This window comes from Choloepus didactylus, chromosome 10 (assembly GCF_015220235.1).
Source record: "Choloepus didactylus isolate mChoDid1 chromosome 10, mChoDid1.pri, whole genome shotgun sequence".
In the NCBI taxonomy this organism is placed as follows: Eukaryota; Metazoa; Chordata; class Mammalia; order Pilosa; family Megalonychidae; genus Choloepus; species Choloepus didactylus.
In genome coordinates, this window is record NC_051316.1 from 131,793,803 (window position 1) to 131,814,914 (window position 21,112).

A 21,112-nucleotide genomic window follows, 5' to 3' on the forward strand; every position below is an offset into this window, starting at 1 on the left:
GAACTCAGTGCAGCTGAGAGTGACTTTTTGAAGAGGAGCTACAGCCAAGAGGGACACTCTGAAGAATGCTCAGAAGCTGAGAGAGTAGCTGCAGATGAGAGACAGTTTGAAGACAGCCGTTGAAAGCAGACTCTTGCTCCAGAGAAGCTAAGAGAGGACAAATGCCCCGGGAGCAGCTGAGAGTGACATTTTGGAGAGAAACTGAAGCCTAGAGGAACGTCCTGGGAGAAAGCCATTTTGAAACCAGAACTCCAGAGCAGACACCAGCCACATGCCTTCCCAGCTAACAGAAGTTTTCCGGATGCCATTGGCCATCCTCCAGTGAAGGTATTTGATTGTTGATGCTTTACCTTGGACACTTTATGGCCTTAAGACTATAACTGTGTAAACAAATAAACCCCCTTTTATAAAAGCCAATCCATTTCTGGTGTTTTGCATTCCGGCAGCATTAGCAAACTAGAACAACTACAAAAAAAAAAAAAAAAAATCAATCCACTACATGCACTCAAAAAAGGCAGTAATGGAGTAATTGAAAACAAAAACAAGAAATACAGAAAACGATAACTAAGTGGCAGCAGTAAATCTTTCCTTATCAGTTATTACCTTAAATGTAAATGGATTGAACTCTCTTATTAAAAGGCAGAGATTGGCAGATTGCATGAAAAATCCTGATCTATCCACTGTCTACAAGAGACTCACTTCATATTGAAAGACACAAAGCATTTGGAAATAAATGGATGGGAAAAGATATTCAGTGCAAATACTAATCAAAAGAGAGCCAAAAGTGTCCTCACGGGGCTGCTGCTCCGGTCACATGACCTTAGGTTGTGGATCAGCTGACTCGAGGGTTTGAAGCATCACTGTGAAGCAGTGAGGCTGTAGCGACCACAGCGGGCACTTGGACCCGGGCTGCCCTGCTGCGCCTTCGGCACCACATTCCCGCCTGCCACGGCAGCCCCTGTGGGTCAGCACAGCTCGGAGACGAGTGGCTCCTGGCTCGCAGCCCCAGCCACGGGAGCCAGGCGGGGGCTTCCCCAGGCCCTCTGCCTCCACCACCTCAAGTACTTCTACATGAGTTCCTGTTACAAAGTTCATGCCAGGGGCTATGAATTCTTCAAGGAGATGTTGCAAGTGGTGAAGATGCTGGTGGTCACTGTGCAGCTCATTCCTTTAGGGCTCAGCCACCAGCTGGCCGAGATGCTCCTGGAGGAGAACACCGCCGCCTCCTGTGTTTCCTCCTTCTGTGCTCTTTGACACCCGTACAGCCCGCACCCGGGAGCAGCGCCACCCAGCCATCCCTCACACCATGAACCACCTGGTGCTCCCAGTGTGCCACTGAGTGACACATACGGCATCTCCTGCCTGGCCAAAGATTAGCTTCACCCCGTCCTCCTCCTTCTCTGGCATCCCTTCTGGTGTTACCCTGGAAGAGCGCTGCTATCACTCTGAGTGCAGCCCATCCCCGAGTGCATCTTGTTTTGAGAAAAGAGCACGTACCCAACTGTTTTCACAATACTTGCACTCTAGCCCCTAGCACTTAGCCACCTTTGCTTCTCAACCACATACAGTCTGTTGAGCGGTTGCCATAGGCATGGACAGTCAAGTAAGCCTCTTGCCATCTCGCTGTCTGCTGTGAGGCAGCTGCAGCTCTCTGTGAGTGAGTTCCCCGAGTAAATGCTTTTAGAGGGATCACCCAGACATTTAATGCCTCTTTCTTCAAAATCACAACTGGTCCCATTGTAGGGTGGTTTGCAGCAGTCCCACCTGGGTCTTCCCTATTTCTTCCGTCAGGTCGAGTCCTGCTGCTGGTTCGGAGGGACACAACACCGGGCCAGTATGTGTACGTGCAGGGCAGGGTGGCCCCTGGGCTAACGGCTCGGTGCTGGCCCTCTGCCGACGGCGTTACCACCATGGCCACAGGGACCCAGCCAACGAAACTTTGATATCGACCCGATGGTTGCCACTGACTGCATCCAGGTGGCCCACCCCTGACACACCCCCTCTGTCCCTTGATCTCTTCCTCTTGGATGGCAGCTTCAGTTACAAGAACCTCATGCTCAAGCTTCACACAGGAACGTGGACTATGATTAAAAGCATCTTTTTCTGTAGTACATAACTCAGTGTACCACAGCATGTTTGTTCACTGACAGAAATGATCCTGTAGAGGAGGGGAAATTGATGGTGTGGGAGAGAGAGGAGAAGTTGGTGGGAATGAGGGAATGAGGGCTCAGTGTTGGGTGGGAGTGTGCATGATCCACCACCGTAATAGTACAAAGGAGAGTCTGAGTTAAAGATTCGGCAAGGTAAGTGTTCCAGTTTGCTAATGCTGCCAGAATGCAAAACACCAGAAATGGACTGGCTTTTATGAAGGGGGTTTATTTGGTCACACAGTCACAGTCTTAAGGCCATAAAATGTCCAAGGTAACATACCAGCAATTGGGTACCTTCACTGGAGGATGGCCAATGGTGTTCAGAAACCTCTGTTAGCTGGGAAGGCACGTGGCTGGTGCCTGTCCACAGTTCTGGTTTCAAAATGGCTTTCTCCCAGGATGTTCCTCTCTAGGCCACAGCTCCTCTTCAAAATGTCACTCTCAGTTGCTCTTGGGGCGTTTGTCCTCTCTTAGTTTCTCTGGAGCAAGAGTCTGCTTTCAACGGCTGTCTTCAAACTGTCTCTCATCTACAGCTCCTCTCAGCTCCTGTGCATTCTTCAAAGTGTCCCTCTTGGCTGTAGCAAGCTTGCTCCTTCTGTCTGATCTTATATAGTGCTCCAGTGAACTAATCAAGGCCCACGCTGAATGGGTGGGGCCACGCCTCTATGGAAATTATCCAGTCAGAGTTATCACCTACAGTTGGGTGTGTCACATCTCCATGGAAACACTCAAAGAGTTACAATCTAATCAATACTAATAATGTCTGCCCCCACAAGATTACATCAAAGATAATGGTCTTTTGGGGGACATGATACATTCAAACTGGCACAGTAAGTAAATGGGGTGATGGAAGTTTGGGAAAGATCTCTTCTGATTGCTTGAGATTTTTCAATGAAGTAGAAAATATGTCATCTCTTGAAAGTGTGGATGAGGGAGCAAGTGCTGGCAGTCCAAGGAGAGAGGGTCAGGAGTGATAGGTGGGAGCTGGGGTGAACTAGGAAAATACAGGATGAGGGCTTGGCAGCATTCAGGTCCCCCTGAGATTCTGGCCGTTAATTCAGGGGAGACCAGTGGGTGTGGACGCGGCTTTTTCTCCAGTCTCTTTAGGCTGCTTGGGAGAAGGCCAGGATGGGTAGACAGTTGAATCTAACTGGACTGTGCCTGTGCCAAGAGAGTGCAATGAAGCAGGTGGGGGGAGGGAGCCGAGGGAGTCTGAAAGAGAGTGGCCATAGTGCTCACCGTGGCATTTGAGCGGAATGGAGGGGGGAGAGTGGATATCAGAGGGGCAGGATCCGTGGGCTGGAGGTCACATGGGGTCAAAAGATGCTGGAGTCAGGGCACTGGAGGGAGTGGACAGGAAGTCCAGGAGGTGGGGTCAGGGATGATGGTCTGGGGGGGCTGCAGTTGTTGGTGATAACCTTATGTTTCTGTTATCTATTGATGTGCGCAAACCACCCAAAACTTAGTGTCTTACAACATCATTGGTTAGAAAAAAATCCATTTAGAATAGCAACCAAAATAATCAAGTATTTAGGAATAAACTTAACCAAGGACACAAAAGACCTTTACACAGAGAATTACAAGAAACTGCTAAAAGAAATCAAACAGGACCTTAAAAAATGGAAGAACATACCATGTTCATGGATTGGAAGACTAAATATAGTTAAGATGGCAATTTTACCTAAACTGATTTATAGATTCAATGCAATACCAATTAAAATCCCAACAACTTACTTTAAAGAAATAGAAAAACCAATAACCAAATTTCTTTGGAAGGGCAGGGTGCCCTGAATAGCCAAAAATATCTTGAGAAAGAGGAACAAAGTGGGAGGTCTCACACTACCTAACTTTGAAACATATTACAAAGCTACAGTGCTCAAAACAGCATGGTACTGGCATAAGGACAGACATACTGACCAATGGAATTGAATTGAGTGTTCAGAAGTAGAACCTCACATCTATGGACAATTGATCTTTGATAAGGCAGTCAAGCCAAAGCAACTGGGACAGAGCAGCCTTTTCTATAAATGGTGTTTGGAGAACTGGATATCCATTTCCAAAAGAATGAAAGAGGATGTCCATCTCATACCTTATACCAAAATTAACTCAAAGTGGATCAAAGACCTAAACATTAGCACCAAGACCGTAAAACTCTTAGAAGAAAATGTAGGGCAATATCTTAAAGATCTTGTGAAAGGAGGTGGTTTCTTAGACCTCACACCCAAGGCACAAGCAACCAAAGAACAAATAGACAAATGGGATCTCCTCAAAATTAAACACTTTTGTACATCAAAGGACTTTGTCAGAAAAGTCAAAAGGCAACCTACACAATGGGAGATGATATTTGGAAACCACATATCAGATAAGGGTTTAATATCCCGAATATATAAAGGAATCCTGCATCTCAATAACAGAAAGACAAACAATCTAATTAAAAAATGGGCAAAAGACATGAACAGACATTTTTCTGAAGAGGAAATACAAATGGCTCAAAAGCATATGAAAAAGTGCTCAACTTCACTGGCTATTAAGGAAATGCAAATCAAAACCACAATGAGATATCATCTCACACCTACCAGAATGGCCATTATCCAAAAAACAGAAAATGACAAGTGCTGGAGAGGATGTGGAGAAAGAGGCACACTTATTCATTGTTGGAGGGAATGTAGAATGGTGCAACCACTCTGGAAGACAGTGTGGAGGTTCCTCAGGGAGCTAAGTATAGATTTGCCATATGACCCAGCTACTGCATTGCTAGGTATATACTCAGAGGAACTGAAACTTAAGACACAAACGGACATTTGTAAACCAATGTTTATTGCAGCATTATTCACAACTGCCAAGAGATGGAAACAGCCCACATGTCCATCAACAGATGAGTGGATAAACCAACTGTGGTATTTACACATGATGGAATATTATGCAGCTGTAAGACAGAACAAAGACATGGATCATATAATAACTTGTGTCCTAGTTTGCTAATGCTGCAGAATACAAAACACCAGAGATGGATAGGCTTTTATAAAACGGGGGTTTATTTCACTACACAGTTACAGTCTTAAGGCCACAAAGCATCCAAGGTAACACCTCAGCAATCGGGTACCTTCACCGGAGGATGGCCAATGGCGTCCAGAAAACCGTTGTTAGCTGGGAAGGCAGCTGGCGTCTGCTCCAAAGCTCCGGCCTCAAAACGGCTTTCTCCCAGGACGTTCCTCTCTAGCAAGCTTGCTTCTCTTCAAAACATCACTCCCAGCTGCACTCGTTTTCCTCTTTGAGTCAGCTCATTTATATAGCTCCACCGATCAAGGCCCACCCCGAATGGGTGGGGCCACGCCTCCATGGGAACATCTCATCAAAATTATCTCCCACAGCTGGGTGGGGCACACTCCAAGCAAATCTAACCAACACCAAAACTTCTGCCCCACACAAGACCACAAAAATAATGGCATTTGGGGGACACAATACATTCAAACCGGCACAACGTGGATGAACCTTGAGGACATTATGTTGAGTGAAGTTAGCCAGAAACAAAAGGACAAATTCTGTATGGTCTCACCAACATGAACAGACATTAATGAACAAACTTTGGGAGTTAAAAGCTGACAACACAGGCTACTAGGAGATAGAAAGAGGGTAGAGATCAGGCATTTGATGCTGAAGGACCACAGAATGTTTAGCAGGATTGATTGTATAGATCCAGAAATAGATATCATAATGCTGTGTGATAGTAGCACAGTATTGTAAGTACACGAAACAAAGATGTCTGTGAGTAAAGCTGAAAGAGGTGGGATAGGAGAATGGATGACACCAGAGGTAAAGATAGATGATGAAGACTGGGACAGTATAACTTGGCAAAAACTGGAGTGGCCAATGACTGTTACTAAATATACAAATAGAAAAATGTTTTTGCATGTGGGAGAGCAAATAAATGTCAACCATGCAGAGTGTTGAAAAAGGGATGGTATTTGGGAAAAAACATAATCAAAGCAAACTGGAGTCTATGGTCAACAGTAACATTGTAATATGCTTCCATTAAATGTAACAAAGGCAATATGCCAATGCTAAATGTGTATGAGAGGGGGATATAGGGGAGGGATATGGGATTCTTGTTGGTGGTGTTGTTTTCTGTCCTCACTATTATAATGTATTGTATGACATGTTATTTTTCTTTTTATCATCTTTTTTATTATTCACTAAAAAAAACACTTTTTTTTTTGGTAGTAATCAATATGTTTAAGTGCTGGTTGTGGTGATAAATGTACAACTGTATGATGGTACCATGAATGAATGTACACTGTGGATAAATGTATGATATGTGAATATAACTCTATAAAATTGTAGGAAAAATATATATAGGAGTAAAAGTGTTGGAGAAAACATGGAGAGAGGGATGTACCCATTTACTGTTGATGAGCAGGCAGAACGGTGTAGCCTTTCTGGAGGTCACTGTGGTGGCTCCACAAGAAGCTAAGTATGTGGGGGTCACGAGGTCCTGCAACCTCATTATGGGGTGTGTCACTGGAAGATCTGAGAGCAGAGACGTGAATAGACATTTGCAAACTGGTGTTTATGGAGAGAGTATTCATGATTTGCAGTGGGTGGAGGTGGCCTAAGGGTACAGAGACTGAGGAGCAGAATGGTGAACTGGGGCGTGTGCATACAGTGGAATATTGAGCAACTGCGAGAAGGAGTGAAGCTGTGAGACATGCAACGAGGTGAATGGATCCTGTAGACAGCATTTGAGTGAAGTACGCCAGAAATAAAGGCAAACACTATAATGCCTCACCAATATGGACTAACTACAATGTGTAAACTCAGAATTGAATCTTAGAACACAGTCTAAGAGGGGAATGATTATTGTAATGGTCCCTGGATTGGAAGCTCTTACAGCAGTCAAATCTATTCCTGAATTGTAATGGCTATCTCCAAACTCTGAGATGGTGATCCCTCATGTATAATCTGGTCTCTGGAACATTGGGTATCTGTGTGACACCTGAAACTCAGAGCTAGCACTTGGCAGATATGAATGTGAGTATTAGCGCATAAAGCAACTGTTAAAAAAAAAAAAAAAAAAAAAACCTGAAAAAGAGCCCAGACTTCAATTAGTGAAGAAGCAGATCTGGGTAAGACCAGGGCAAACCGGGACAAAGGGTAAAGGTTGAAACTGACTGTGTTTTAAAACTTCAACTTCCATCTGAGACTAAGGGAAGAGATATCTATTTGGTGCAGGATCTATATTTTCTAAACAGTATAACTCTACAGTCAGTTTGTTCAAACACCACAATCACATGGAACTTTGACTAGGAAGTGAGATACAGTAGGTTAGTATAGGTTGGAGTGAAATAGTGACACATCCCAAAGTAATTTGGGCAGAGAATAACAATATGTTTACAGGCCCCCCCCGAGGAGCTGGGGGAAGGTGCGGATGTGTTGGATTTCCTCACCTGGACTGATGCCAGTGTTCTCACAAACATTAGGACTGGAGGTTTGATGTGCCGAGCCCTCTATCATGGGACTTGCCCTTACGAGGCTCGTTGCTGCAAGGGAGAGGCTAAACCTGCATATAATTGTGCCTAAGAGTCTCCCCCTGAGTACCTCTTTGTTGCTCAGATGTGGCCCTCTCTCTGTCTAACTGAGCCACCTTGGCAGGTGACCTCACTGCCCTCCCCCCTTTGTGGGACCTGACTCCCAGGGGTGTAGATCTCCCTGGCAACGCAGGATATGACTCCCGGCGATGAATCTGGACTTGGCACCATGGGAACGAGAATATCTTCTTGACCAAAAGGGGGATGCGAAATAAGATGAAATAATAGTTCCAGTGGCTGAGAGATTTCAAATGGAGTCGAGAAGTCACTCTGGTGGACATTCTTATGCACTCACTGTATAGATAACACCTCTTAAGTTTTAATGTACTGGAATAGCTAGAAGTAAATACCTGAAACTATCAAACTCCAACCCAGCAGTCTGGACTCCTGAAGACGATTGTATAACAATGTAGATTACAAGGGGTGACAGCGTGATTGTGAAAACCTTGTGGATCACACTCCCTTTATCTAGTGTATGGGGACAAAAACTAAAAGAAAAATAGGGTGGGATGGAGGGATGATTTAGGTGTTCTTTTTTTACTTTTATTTTTTATTCTTATTCTGATTCTTTCTGATGTAAGGAAAATGTTCAGAAATAGATTGTGGTGATGAATGCATAACTATAGGATCATACTGTGAATGATTGATTGTACACCATGGATGATTGTATGGTATGTGAATATATTTCAATAAAACTGAATTTAATTAAAAAAATCATTGATTTTTATTATTCTCACAGTTCTGTGGATTGAATGAGGGATCTTCTGTACCATAAGGCATCAGCTGGGTCCCTCCTTTGGTTGCACTCATCTAGGAATTTGACTGGAACACCTCATTTCCCTTCCATGTGAGCTGTTGCTGCATGGTGTCATATTATCCAGGGCTTCCTCACACGGCCAGGCAGGGAGGCTGTGTTCTAGTGACAAACCCCATTGTGCAAGCATTTATTGGGCCTCTGCTTGAAGCACGCTTGCTGATATTCCATTGACCAAAGAAAATCAATTGGCAATGCTGGAATCAATGCATGAGAGCTCTAACCAAGAGCAGAAGTGTGGTTTGCTGAGGTCTTCCAATGCAACAGCCAGCTACAGTCCGCCCTCTAGTGATTCATGTTCCTTCCACATGAAAATTACTCAACACCTCCTAAGACTTTGAAAACTACCATCTTACTAAGGCATTAGGCTTGAAGTCCAGTATCTCATGATCTGCAACAGGTCAGATGTGGATGAGGCCCCTAGCGGTAACTCCTCTTGCTCTAGACCCATGTGAAGCAAAAGACAAGTTATCTGCCCCTCCCTCCCTCCCTTCCAACATTCAGTGGTGAAACACAGCAGATCTGCAATGGATGCTCCCATTCAAAATGGAGGCAGGTGCCCAGCAATTGTGGAATCCAGCCCACATATGTCACCAGTTCCCCTGACTCGAGGCAGCAAACGTTCCTTGACCAGGGTCTGTCCTGCTCCCTGCAGGGGGTCCTCTGGTGCACTGTTTTCAGTAGTTCTTGGCTTCTTCCTCTGGGCCCCGGGCCCTGAGCCTTCCTGCCTGCTTCTTGCACATGGATAGTTGGGGGCTAGGAGGCCTCTTTTATTTTGAACCCTGTTTGTTTTAGTTCAAGCTGGTACAACCTTTTAAAAAACTTTGTGGGTTTTCTATGTATTAAATTATAACACTTCTTTAGACAAAACCTACCTCATAAATCCTTTGAGAGGGCCCCTCCATTGTAGGCTGCAAGCCAAGTCCTGGAGGACAATGACTTCAAGATTTCTGGAAGCTCTTTTGTATAACTGAGACCACCCCCACCCTGATTTCTTTCAGAGGTCTTAAGGGATCTTACAACTGCACCCTTGAATTCATCTTAATCTGAAGTCAAATTTTGCTTGCAGTGCTCTGGATTTGATCTTCACTTTGAGCACCTTCCTAGAAAGACTGGAAAGGAAAAAGAGTTTTATTTTCCAATTCAGCAGCATCTAACACCATTCATCTCTCCCTCCTTCTTGACACACTTTCTTCCTGACTTCTTTCATGGACATTTGGCATTTGGGGGCTGCCCGGAATCCTCCTAATGGCACACTGAGCTCCTTGCTCGGGGCCTCCCCTGTGTGCATAGGCTTGACAGGAAAGTGTCTTAGATCAGAGCATCCCTCTTGGAACATCCAAATCCTGAGGGTGACAGGTGGGTGTCTCCCCGGCCCTCCAGGGCTCCCTTGCCCAAGCTCAGCCCGTGGGACACTCCGGCCTGTGAATGATCCCTGCTTTTGCTGGAAAGAGACAGATTAGGTCTCCCAGGCATCAATCCAGTACTTGGATCTCATCCATTTTTAATCACGTTATGCAAATCAGTATCTATCAGATCCTTAGTCCTTCTATCTCCTAGGAACTCATGTGCCCCATTGATTGAGTTATGTACACAGGAAAAACATGTTCTTAATCTTAATCCCATTCCTGTGGGTGTCAACCCATTGTACATAGGACCTTTAGAAGATGTTATTTTTAGTTCAAGCGTGGCCAGTTGAATCTGGACGGGTCTTCATCTTACTATTGGAGCCTGATACAGAGAAAGCCACCGGGAGGACCCAGGGGTGGGAGGTCAGGGGAGCCTGGAAGAGAAAGGAGAGGGCATCGCTCGGTGACAGGAAGGCCGAACAACCCCAGGGACGGCCTGCCAGCCAGAACGCTCCGACCCCTACCCAGGAGGAAGCCAGGCTGCCAGCCTCCGAAACCCCGAGACAATAAGCTCCGGTTGTTTGAGTCAGACTTCTGTGCGGTATTTGTCATGGCACCTGGAAACCATGACACACTGCATGAGCGCACCTGGGCATCCCGGGGGCACCCCTGACTCAGTGCGTCACGGTCTCTCCCACCCGCTGGCTCTAGGCCAGCTTCCTCATCTCAGGAAATGCCACCCCTTGCCCAGCCCTTCTGGACAAAACCCAAGAGTCACCTGGACTCCTCCCTCACCCACTCCCACACTCACCTGGTCTGTAGGCCCCACTGCTCCCCCTGACCCACTGCCTTCTCTCTCCCAACCGCTCTCCCTCACGTCTTTTCCCCAGAATTAGGGTCCTACTCCCCAGAGGTCAAGCTCCATAGTACACAGAGAGGGAAAAGATGAGCCAGATTATGTTCCTCTCCCAGCGCCCCCGCCCCGGTGCCCCCTGGGCCTCGCGGGGACAGTCTCGCGACTAGCAGGAGGGGGCTCCGCCCTCCGGGCCCGACCGCGGCGACGAGCCCTTGCCGGTGCGCAGGCTGCGAGCGGGACCGAGGGCTGGGGAGGGGGCGCCCCGCAGTCCGGTCCTCTCGGCCACGTCCCCCAAGGGGCCTGAGGGGGCGCGCGCTCCTTGCCTCGGCGAGCGGCGCCGGACCCCGCAGGGGCTCCACCTGGGCCCGGGGGCGTGGGGGACGAGCCCGGGCGGCGGGCGGGGCTGTGGGACCCGGCGGGTCCTGCTGGTGGGCGGGGCGCGGCGCGGGTGGGCGGGGCGCGGCGCGGGTGGGCGGGGCGCGGAGGTGGGCGTGCCCTGGCGGCGGGCGTGGGAGCCGGGAGCGGCGCGGGTGGGCGGGTCCTGCTGGTGGGCGGGGCGCGGCGCGGGGGGGCGTGGCGTGGCGTTGGTGGGCGGGCCCTGGCGGCGGGCCTGGGAGCCGGGAGCAGCGCGGTGGGCGGGTCCTGCTGGTGGGCGGGGCGCGGCGCGGGCGGCGCGGGAGCTGGCAGGCGGCGGGCGCGGAGCGCGGGCGGCCGGGGACCGGATCCCTGCAGCATGGGGCGCCTGCAGCTCTTCGAGATTTGCCTGAGCCACGGCCGCATCGTCTACAGTCCGGGGGAGTCGCTGGCGGGGACCGTGCGCGTGCGCCTGGGGGCGCCGCTGCCCTTCCGAGGTGGGCGCGGGCGGGGCAGGTTCCGGGTTCCCTGCGCGGCGGGCCGGGGCGGGCCTCAGGTGGCCGCTCCCTCTCCCGGCGCGGGGGGCAGAGCTGGGCCTGGGGCCTCCGCGGGCCGGCCCAGGTGTCGCCGCCGGGCCCGGGACTCCGGCTGGCCCGACCCGCCACCTGGAGGGCACGGGATATGCCGCGGGCGGCGGTCGGGGCGGGCCGGGGAGACCCCGGTGGCCCAGCCGGTCTCCTCCTGCCGGGCCTCCCCGGTCAGCGGCGGCGCCCGTCGAGCCTCCACCTTGCGAAGGCCGCCCGACCTGGCCGCGCGCCTGCCTGCGACTTCCGTGTCGGGCCCCAGACTCCGCAGCGGCTCGCACCTGCCGGGCCTCCTCACCTGGAACCTGGTCCACGGCCAGGCCCCTCTGCCCCCGGTGCAGAGGCGGGGCCCCTCAGCACCCCTTGCACTTCTGCCCGAGCTCATCGAGCTGGAGGGTCCTGCTTATCTTACCTGGTCCGACGGGCAACTGGGAGCTGAAACTGAGCTCTCCTCTTCCGCAGAGATCTGGGGCTTTGGGACTGGGGATTGGGTTGCCGTGGCCCCACTGCCAGGGCGCTCCCGAGGTGTCTGCTCTGCCTGCCCAGGGTGTAGCCTCCTCCGCGGACAGCCTGGGCCCCAAGGGCGGGTTGGGCGGGTGCTGCCCAGGGGGGCCAGAGCCACCGCTGTTCTCCTGTCCCTGGCTCTGAGGCCCCCCACCTTGGCAGCCGGCAGAGCTGCCCGGGGGGCCCATGTCGCCAGCCTCTGTATTGCTGGTACCATGCACGGCTGGTGTGGACTGAGAGCCACGGTCCACCTCTCGGCCACCGCTGTCCTCCCCACCAGGTGACAGCATTTGTGACCCACCTCGCCACTGTTTGAGCCTGTGGGGGGCAGGGTGGAGGTTTATGGTAGGTGCCTCCTGTAGGGCTGTCTGCGATGAGCATAGCCACCCCCTTTCCTGTGTCCCCAGTTGGAGTTTGGGGTGGGGGCACGTGGGGCTGTGTCAGGGGACACACATGAGGAGTGAGTGGTCACAGTGAGGAAGTAAGGAAGACTCTTGGGTGGGTGGAGAGGGAGAGCGATGTGGTGCCAAGGGAGGGATGTGCTTGCGGGCTGGGGTTGCTCCGTCCAGAGCCTGCCCACCTGGCACACTCACCTGGGGTCTGGCCAGCGGGTCCCCTGGTGGCCAGGACGAGCTGGCAGCTGGGCATGGGAGGCTGTGGGAGCTCCGGCCGATGGTCCCGGCTGGAGGAGGAGCCGGCTTGGCTCTGAGTGGGATCATGGCTGGGGAGCAGGAGGACACTGCGGGCTAGGAACCAATTATTCACGTTTCCACAGACCAAGAAGAGAGGGCACCCTGTGTGTGCTGGGGCCACTTGGGGGTTCCTCCAGCACGGCCTGGGGGTGGGAGAGGAAGGAGAGTGATGCAACCAAGCCCCTCCATCCCCAGGAATCTCAGAAAGGAAGGGCAGCACACCTGCTTGGGAGCTTCTGGTCTTGCTCGCCAAGTGCTTGTTGAATGCGTGACCCCAGCGAAGTGCACTCAGCTACCAGCACCCTGGATGCTGCATGAGCCGGAGCTGGTGGTCAGGCAGGGGCTCTGGAGATGGGCGGGGGAGGGGGACATGGGTAACAGCAGCAGCCCCAGCATCGCCCATGTTCACCCAGCGCCTGTCATCTGGGGCGCCATCCTGCCCACTTTTCTGTCACAGACGAGCTCTGTTAACCGTATGGCATCCCTGGGAGGTGGTTGCTGTTGTTATACTCATTTTATAGATTTGGAAACTGCGGACTGAAGGGGAAGTGCTCACAGGCCACAGTTGTGGTCGAAGCGTGTGACAGAAGCTGGGTGGGGGATGGTGTGTCCAGGTGAGAAGCCTCTGGGTCCAGGATGAGGAGTGAGTGGAGATCTTCATGGTCAGGGTGCAGATGAGTGCAGCAGAGTGGAGCCGCTGGACGGGGAGAGGGCAGCTGGATGGGGGAGGGCTGTCTCAAAAGGAAAGTTACTCTTGTAACAAACCAACATCAAGATTCTCCTCAGATACCCAACACCTGTCAGTTCGTTGTGCATCTCTGGTTATGTGTTTGAAGATTGTTAGAAATCGTTTTTTAAAACTAGATGGCCGGCATGGCCTGCATGGGCCTGCAGCCTGCTCCTGCCCGGGTGCACCTGTGGAGCCGGGCCCAGCCAGTATGGTGGGGAGCGGCGGGGCTGTGCCGCAGGGCAGGCACACTGGGCACGGGGCGTTTGCCCACCTGCATCGGGTAGGAAGGATGGGGCTGCACGGTCACTGATGAAAAATGGTTGAAATGTTATAATCAAGAAGATGGAAGTTTGGGCTTTTGTTGAGGCAACAGCCCCTAAATCACTCAGTCCTGTTGCCACTGTGTGAAAGACACTGTCCTGTTGTCAAAGGCCCAAGTTCTTCCATGTTTTGCTGCCATTCTTGGCAGATTGGCTAGTTTGCTTAGACCAGCTTTGTATTCCAAAGAGGCTGCCACAGTCCATGCCATCACAGGCAGTCTCCAAGGTCTGAAACAGGAGAGGGTGCAGTGCCATCTGTGTCTCCGTCTAAGAGTGAGGAGACCCTTCCCAAGGCCCCCGTAGACTCCCTCGTTGTTGAACAGAACTGCTTCGTGTGATCCTGTCAAATCCAATGAGTTGAGAAGGGAAAATGTGGCCGCTGTTTGAACATGAAAACTGGTTCCCTGGGAATTTGCCTGACCTAAAATTCATTGCTGCTTAGAGGTGGAGCAGTTGCACCCAGGTGTTTTTGGCAGGAAGCGGCAGACCTGCTGTTGTGTTTCTTGGCTCCCTGCACCTGTTGTCCCTCTGCTGACTCCCAGACTGCAGTTGGAGGCTACTTATCAGACAGGGTCCCTTAGGGACCTTGGCCTGGGTGTAAGATGGGACTCTGCAAGGGGCTTGGGGACATCGTAGAGCTTGGCGCCCCCGAGGATACCTGAGGGTCTGGAGTCAGGGGCCCCCATGGCTCGTCCGCCTGATTCTGGGGCCTGGGGCCAGGTCTGGACGGTCTGCCGGCTATTTGGCTGTTGCCGCCATCCTGCTGCAGACCAACCCTGAACCGTGCCTGGTTTGTTGCTGTTACAGCCGTGGTGCGCACTGCTCCTCGGGTAACCGGGCTGAAATTCTGAGGAGAACGCCTGGGTCTTGTGGTCTGTGCGTGTAAAATCGTAATTGAGCTGCCCCGATCTTTTCCGGAGGCCCTGAGTTGGCCTATGGAGTGTCTGTTTTCCAGCTTTTTCAACGTGTGTCAAAATATTTAACATTTGCCAATCTGATGGGTGAAAACGTCAAGTCACTGGAGTTTTCCCTGTTTCCTACTGGGTTGGACATCTGTTCCAGTTATCTAGTACTGGGAAAATTCACCCCAAATGCCAAATCACCCCCATACCGCGTGACCTAACCATTGTCTTTTATCATCATGGTGCTGTGGGCTGGGCAGTTCTTTGGCCCCATGTGCCCTTGGCTGGGGTCCCTGTGGGTGTTTGGTCGGGGCCATAGTGACACCTCGGCGTCCTCTCTGAGCCGTCAGCAGGCGTGCACCCCCTTTACGGGGGCTGTTGAGATGGGGCTGCGCCTCGACCCCCTACGCTTCTCGTGGGCTTGCTGGTCGTGTACTACCTGCCTTGTCTGGGAGCTGCCTCCCAATGCCCCCTGCCCGTGGTCCTCTTGGGCTGTCTCTGTGTTGCAGGGTGGCTCTGGTGGTAATGATGCCAGGCCTGGCCCTGGGAGGGGGTGGCTGAAGGAGCGTGGATTTGAGACGAGGAGTGTGCTGGGAGGAGGCCGGGGTCGGAGGACACAGGCTCGGGCAGCACCAGTGTCCCTCAGGGTGGGGGACCAGGGCCTGGCTGCTTGCGGAGGGCTGCTCGGGGCTGAGCCTGAGCCCAGGCTTCATGTGCACAGCCCGCGGGTGAAGCCCCATGTGGTGAGGCTGGTGTGACTGCCCCTGGGCCCCCGTGCATGGGACACTGGCGTTCTCCCTAGTGGGTGGCCTCGCCGAGGGTGTCAGGGTCTGAGCCATGGCCTGCCCTGCCCTTGTCAAGCCGGGGGGAGAGGAGGGGCAGGGAGGGCAGCCGAGGTCTGTGGCCTTGGCTCAGCCGTGTCAGGGGGTGGGGCTGCAGGGTGACTTGTTGCTGAGCACTCAGCCCACTGGGGTTCTGTGGGATCTGCTCTCCCTCGCCTCCTGGACCTGGTTGGTGTTGGAATGGGGTGTTCTGGGTTCTGACTGCAAGACTGGCAGCCTCCGCAGGGCATGTGTCCGGCTCTTGGCTCTCCCGGGCCTGGGAGTGGGGCAGAAGCCAGGCCAGCTCCTGACGGAGAACCTCAGCCTTCCTGGGCTGAGGACTGTTGTCCCAGCCCCTGGTGTGCCAGACTTGGAGTGCTGGCCCCTGCTCCAGCAGGTCTGCCCGCATTCCTGCAGCGTGAGGGCTGCCAGTTAGCTTCCTGGAGTGTGACAGGGTGCCCAGGAGGCAGCAGGACGTGGAGTCAGTTCATCAACTGCGTCCCGAGCATCCCTGCAGGAAGTGGGTTTTCCCAGGTCCAGCCCAGGTGTGGCTGGGAGCCAGGTCATCCGGGTGGAGGGCAGCCCTGGGTCATCAGGGCGACTGCAGGACAGACAGAACTGTGCCCACCGGATTGGAGCATTGCAAGAGGAGGGCAGCAGATGGTGTCATGGGAAGGGAGGCAGGCCGCTTGCTGGCCCTTCCCAGGCCCAGCCTGGGTGCTGCCAGTCCTGCCTGAATTCCCAGGCTCGGGGCCGGCTGGGGCAGTGCAGGCCTGGGGCTGTGGCCAGGCTCATGGTGTCCTCCCCGTTGCAGCCATCCGGGTGACCTGTACGGGGTCCTGTGGCGTTTCCAACAAAGCCAATGACGTGGCCTGGGTGGTAGAGGAGGGCTACTTCAACAGCTCCCTGTCGCTGGCCGACAAGGGTGAGTGGGAACCAGGCCCCTGCTGCATCCCCGCTAACGGGACAACCCTTGGTTGGGGTGGGTCCTGCTGCTGACTCCCCTCCCAGATCTGCCTCTCTGATCCCCACAGCAGCCCACCCTCTCCCAGGGCTGTGGGCCCTGAGGCCTCTCTCTTCCCAGTGGGCACTGGGGCATCCGATAGGGCCCGGGGCCTGAAGACGGTCAGCTTCTCCTGGTGCTGGGTTTGGGTGGGTGCAGACTCCAAAGGAGCAGGCCCCTCCCCCCTGGTTCAAGCCCAGGCCCTGTCCCCAGACCTGTGCCCGGGCCGTGCCCCTGGCTGCTGTGGTGTGGCGCCTGGCAGGTAGTGTGAGCTGACCCCCCTGGGAGGAAGGGAGAGGGGCCTGAGCCCTGTGGTCGCTGTCCTGTCCTGAGGCAGCTCATGGTCTCCTTCCCCCTGCCCCCTGTCCGTCTGTGCAGGGAGCCTGCCTGCCGGAGAACACACCTTCCCCTTCCAGTTCCTGCTTCCTGGTGAGAGTCTGGCCTGCCCGGAGATTGGGGAGTGGTGGCCATGGTCCTGGGCGGGGTCCCACTGGGAGGGGGTGGCCCTGATGCAGCACCCGCTCTCCCCCCAGCCACAGCACCCACGTCCTTTGAGGGCCCTTTTGGGAAGGTGGTGCACCAGGTACGGGCAACCATCGACACGCCACGCTTTTCCAAGGACCACAAGTGCAGCCGCGTATTCTATATCTTGAGCCCACTGAACCTGAACAGCATCCCGGACATCGAGGTGAGGATGGACTGTGGTCTGGTGGGCTGGCCTCTCCCTCGTGGGCCTGGAGCTGGCCATGGACAGCTTCGTACTGCTGCCCACCCCGCCAAGGCGAGGCAGACGGGGCCTGGAGGGCAGCGGCCTCTGGCCTGGGCTGGGCTGGCTGAGCTGGCATCTGGGGCAGGGGGTGGCAGGGCTGAGTGGCCTGGTCCTGGTGCCCTCATCTGTCCACCCCCCTGCCCCATGGCCTTGCCCCCCCTCCCCCAAAGCAACCCAACGTGGCCTCCACCACCAAGAAGTTCTCCTACAAGTTGGTGAAGACGGGCAGCGTGGTCCTCACGGCCAGCACGGACCTCCGCGGCTACGTGGTGGGCCAGGTGCTGCGGCTGCAGGCGGACATCGAGAACCAGTCGGGCAAGGCCACAGGCCCCGTGGTGGCCAGTCTGCTGCAGGTCAGACCCTGTCCCGTCGCCCTGCCCTGCCCGGTCCTGGGGAGGGGCTGCCGGCTCACGCTGGGCCCCTCCCCAGAAAGTGTCCTACAAGGCCAAGCGCTGGGTGTACGACGTGCGGACCGTGGCCGAGGTGGAGGGCGCCGGCGTCCAGGCCTGGCGGCGCGCGCAGTGGCGGGAGCAGGTCCTGGTCCCCGCGCTGCCGCAGTCGGCCCTGCCGGGCTGCAGCCTCATCCACATCGACTACTACCTGCAGGTGCGCGGCGCGGGCGCGGGCGCGGGCGCGGGCGGCGGCGGCGGGCCCCTCACGCCTCCGTCTCCCCGCAGGTCTCCCTGAAGGCTCCCGAGGCCGCCGTGACCCTCCCGGTCTTCATAGGCGGTATCGCTGTAAACCGCGCCCCGCCGAGCCCCCTGCCCGGCCCAGGGCCGCCCCCCGGCGCCCCGGGCCCCGTGGTGCCCTCGGCGCCTCCCCCGGAGGAGGAGGAGGAGGAGCAGGCCGCGGCCGGGGGCGCCTGCCTCCTGCACCCCGTTTCCCTCTCCACCAAGAGCCACTCGCAGCCGCCGCCGCCCGCGCCCCACCCCGGGGATGGCGGCCCTGCCCGCTGTCCTGTGCCCCCGCTGCTGTGCGTCTCCACGGGTGCCACGGTCCCCTACTTCGCGGAAGGCCCGGTGCCCGCCGCCAGCACCGCGATCCTGCTGCCGGAGTACAGCTCTTGGGGCTACCCCTATGGTGAGCGGGGCGGGCCGGGGCCGGCTGGGGAAGGAGGGCGCCCCGGACCCGCGCAGACCCTGCTCTCTCCCCGCAGAGGCCCCGCCGTCCTACGAGCAGAGCTGCGGCGAGCACGGCCTGGGCCCCGCGAGCTGACCCTCCGGCTGCCTCCCGGGCGGCGCGCCCGGCCTCGTGCCTTCTATCTGGGCCTGGCCCGGACACTCAGGACCCACAGCCCCAGGACGCCGGCCTGCCGGGCACCCCCTCTCCGGCGCCACCGGCTGGAGCTGGAGCGCGAAAATAAAGAGCTTGATTCGCAGAGCTGGGCACAGGCCGGCTCTGGGCATCTCCCACCCCTTTAGGGTGCTTGCTGGGACTCTGGGCCCGTGTCCCAGACCTCCCAGGGGCTGGGCCCTTCAGGTGTGGCTCTTTCTCCCAGGACCCGCGCTGGTGCTTGGGCCCCTGGTCTGCTAAGGATGCGCTCCTGGAGCCGGGCCTGCGGGTCTGGGGCTTTGCGTTGATTGAAAACGTTATTTGTGATGCAGGGAAAAGACCACCCTGTTCCTGGCAGCTCAGTTCTGCACTTAGGAAAACACTGGGTGGTTGCGGGGTGGAGGGCCTGCACCAAGACCTCTTCCCCAGTAGAAGTCCCTTCTCCTTGGATCATGCATTCTTGGCACCAGGGCCAAGTCTAGCTCTCAGGGACACTGCTTTTCGGCTCCCACAAACATGCAGGACTGCCTCTGCAGTTTCCTAAGTATCGAAAGACTGTCACTCAGGACCCTGAGTACCCCAGAGCAAACCAAAAAGGCTAGGGTCTGTAGTCCACAGTCTCCCAAAGGGGCACCATGCACCTGAGGGAGGACAGCAATGTCCTGTTGGGCCAGTGGTCCTGGGGCCACTCTCGCAAGCGCTGCAGGTGGTGGCTGCAATGAACTCTGGTTCAAATTCCAACCTTGCCATTTGGTGAAGGGGTGACCTTGGCTGGGTGTGAGGCCAGTTACCTTATCTATAACAAGCCCATGGGACTATGAGGGGATTAGGTCAGGTGTTCCCTTCCTCTAAATATCACATGATAAGAGTCTATTTATACAGTCTGGAGGTGGCAGCTTCAGGCCTGGGGTGCAACTGTCCTGCACGATTGTGGCTTCCATGCCTGGGTCCTGGGTGGCTGGTCCAGCTTTCATCATCCCCTAACCTATGGGGATGAAAAAATGGACAACGGGCTTGCACTCCAACTCTTTAAGGGAAAGGCTGAAGAGTGAGTCATGTCACTGCCACATCCCATTGGCCCACCCCTGCTACCAGGGTGGCAAAGAAATGTGGGCTTTAGCCAGGCAACCATGTACCCAGATAAAATTTTGTGGGAAAAGAGGTGGATGAATATTGGAGAAAAGCAACAAGTATGTCACAAGTGGGATAATCCACTAAACATCTGCTAGTCTCCTGGTTGAAAGGAAGAGTTCTGCAGCCAGCCTGCCTCTTGCCAGCCTCGGGGCTCTGAAGAAGGCACCCCGCTCTTTTGCTTCAGTCTGCTCCCCTGTACATGTTGGAGAGAACAGAGCCTGCCTAAGCTGACCATGTGAAGTAATCGGTGGTCTTACTGTGCAAATGGGATAATAAAGGGTGCCTCTGGCATCCTGGCAAATACATTTACAATTGATATTTCCTGGGAAAGGATTTTTCTCCACATTATAACTTTTTCATTTATTCATTTGACAAATACTAATTTTGTCTCCTGTGTGGCACTGGCACACCACAAAACAAAAATCACTGATTGCCTGAACTGATAGTCTAGTGGGGGAGACAAAATGCAAAAATAAAAATGAAAAAAAAATGAAAATAAAAATAATAAGGTTGTAGGAAGGGCAGATATCAAGTACTATGGTGCAAAATACAGCAAGACATAGGGATAAGGCAGTGAAATTTCAACTTTAAAAGGGAAGGCAAGGGAAGGCTTCCTTGCGGAGGATGGTAAACATTTGAGGATGGTAAAGTGAGCAGTGCAGATACCTGAGAGAGTGTTCCGGAGAAGGGACCATACATCCCACGGCAGGAGTGGAGTGGGAGAAGATGGTGCCAGAGAGGTGCTACTGCTTCTGTGTCTCCTGGGAGGGCTGGGGCCAGGAGTCCCTGGGAGAACTCGGGGTCCCCCAGCCTGCCATGAGCTAACATAGCCGTTGACAGAGCAGTCTAGATGCCCTAAAAAAAGCTGGGAAGATTTCTCACTTCCTCCTCTGTACTGTGCTGCCAGTGCTGGACTTAGGAGAATAACTGTCACATGGAGGGGCCCTAGGTGCCTTCAAGCCCTCAGGGCCTTGCTCGGTTCTTGCCAGTAAGGTACCCATCCCTCAAATTCCTGCCATGACTGGGTAGAGAACCTCAGTCTCAGCCCATGCTTCTTTTCTCAACGCGCGAGGCACGACGGTTTATGTGGCGCTGGGGACGCTGCTTGGTCTGTAGGAAAAGCCTTCTCCGAGTCCACCGGGGCAGCCGGCAGGTGAGCAGGGAGAGGAGGGACCCAGGCCCTGGCCTCCAGCCAGCCCGGCTTCTTCCTGGCACAGACTGTGTTTAGGAAGGAGACACCCGTCAGACACCCCGTCCCCGAGTCGGGGCAACC

General features: G+C 54.4%; 1 protein-coding gene across 2 annotated transcripts; it reads left to right on the forward strand.

Annotated features, from left to right (window-relative positions):
• The first annotated feature begins 11,412 nt into the window (after window positions 1–11,412).
• ARRDC1 (arrestin domain containing 1) lies at window positions 11,413–20,155 on the forward strand. Of its 2 annotated transcripts, XM_037797153.1 has the most exons (8): window positions 11,413–11,605; window positions 16,476–16,586; window positions 17,043–17,093; window positions 17,198–17,352; window positions 17,604–17,786; window positions 17,863–18,039; window positions 18,111–18,513; window positions 18,590–20,155. In XM_037797153.1, exons 1-8 carry the CDS (start codon window positions 11,488–11,490, stop codon window positions 18,646–18,648), a joined length of 1,257 nt encoding a protein of 418 aa, XP_037653081.1. In that variant the 5' UTR covers window positions 11,413–11,487; the 3' UTR covers window positions 18,649–20,155. The 2 variants fall into 2 exon arrangements, with proteins under 2 accessions (XP_037653081.1, XP_037653079.1); XM_037797151.1 differs by having other exon boundaries at window positions 17,604–18,039.
• Window positions 20,156–21,112: the final 957 nt, after the last annotated feature.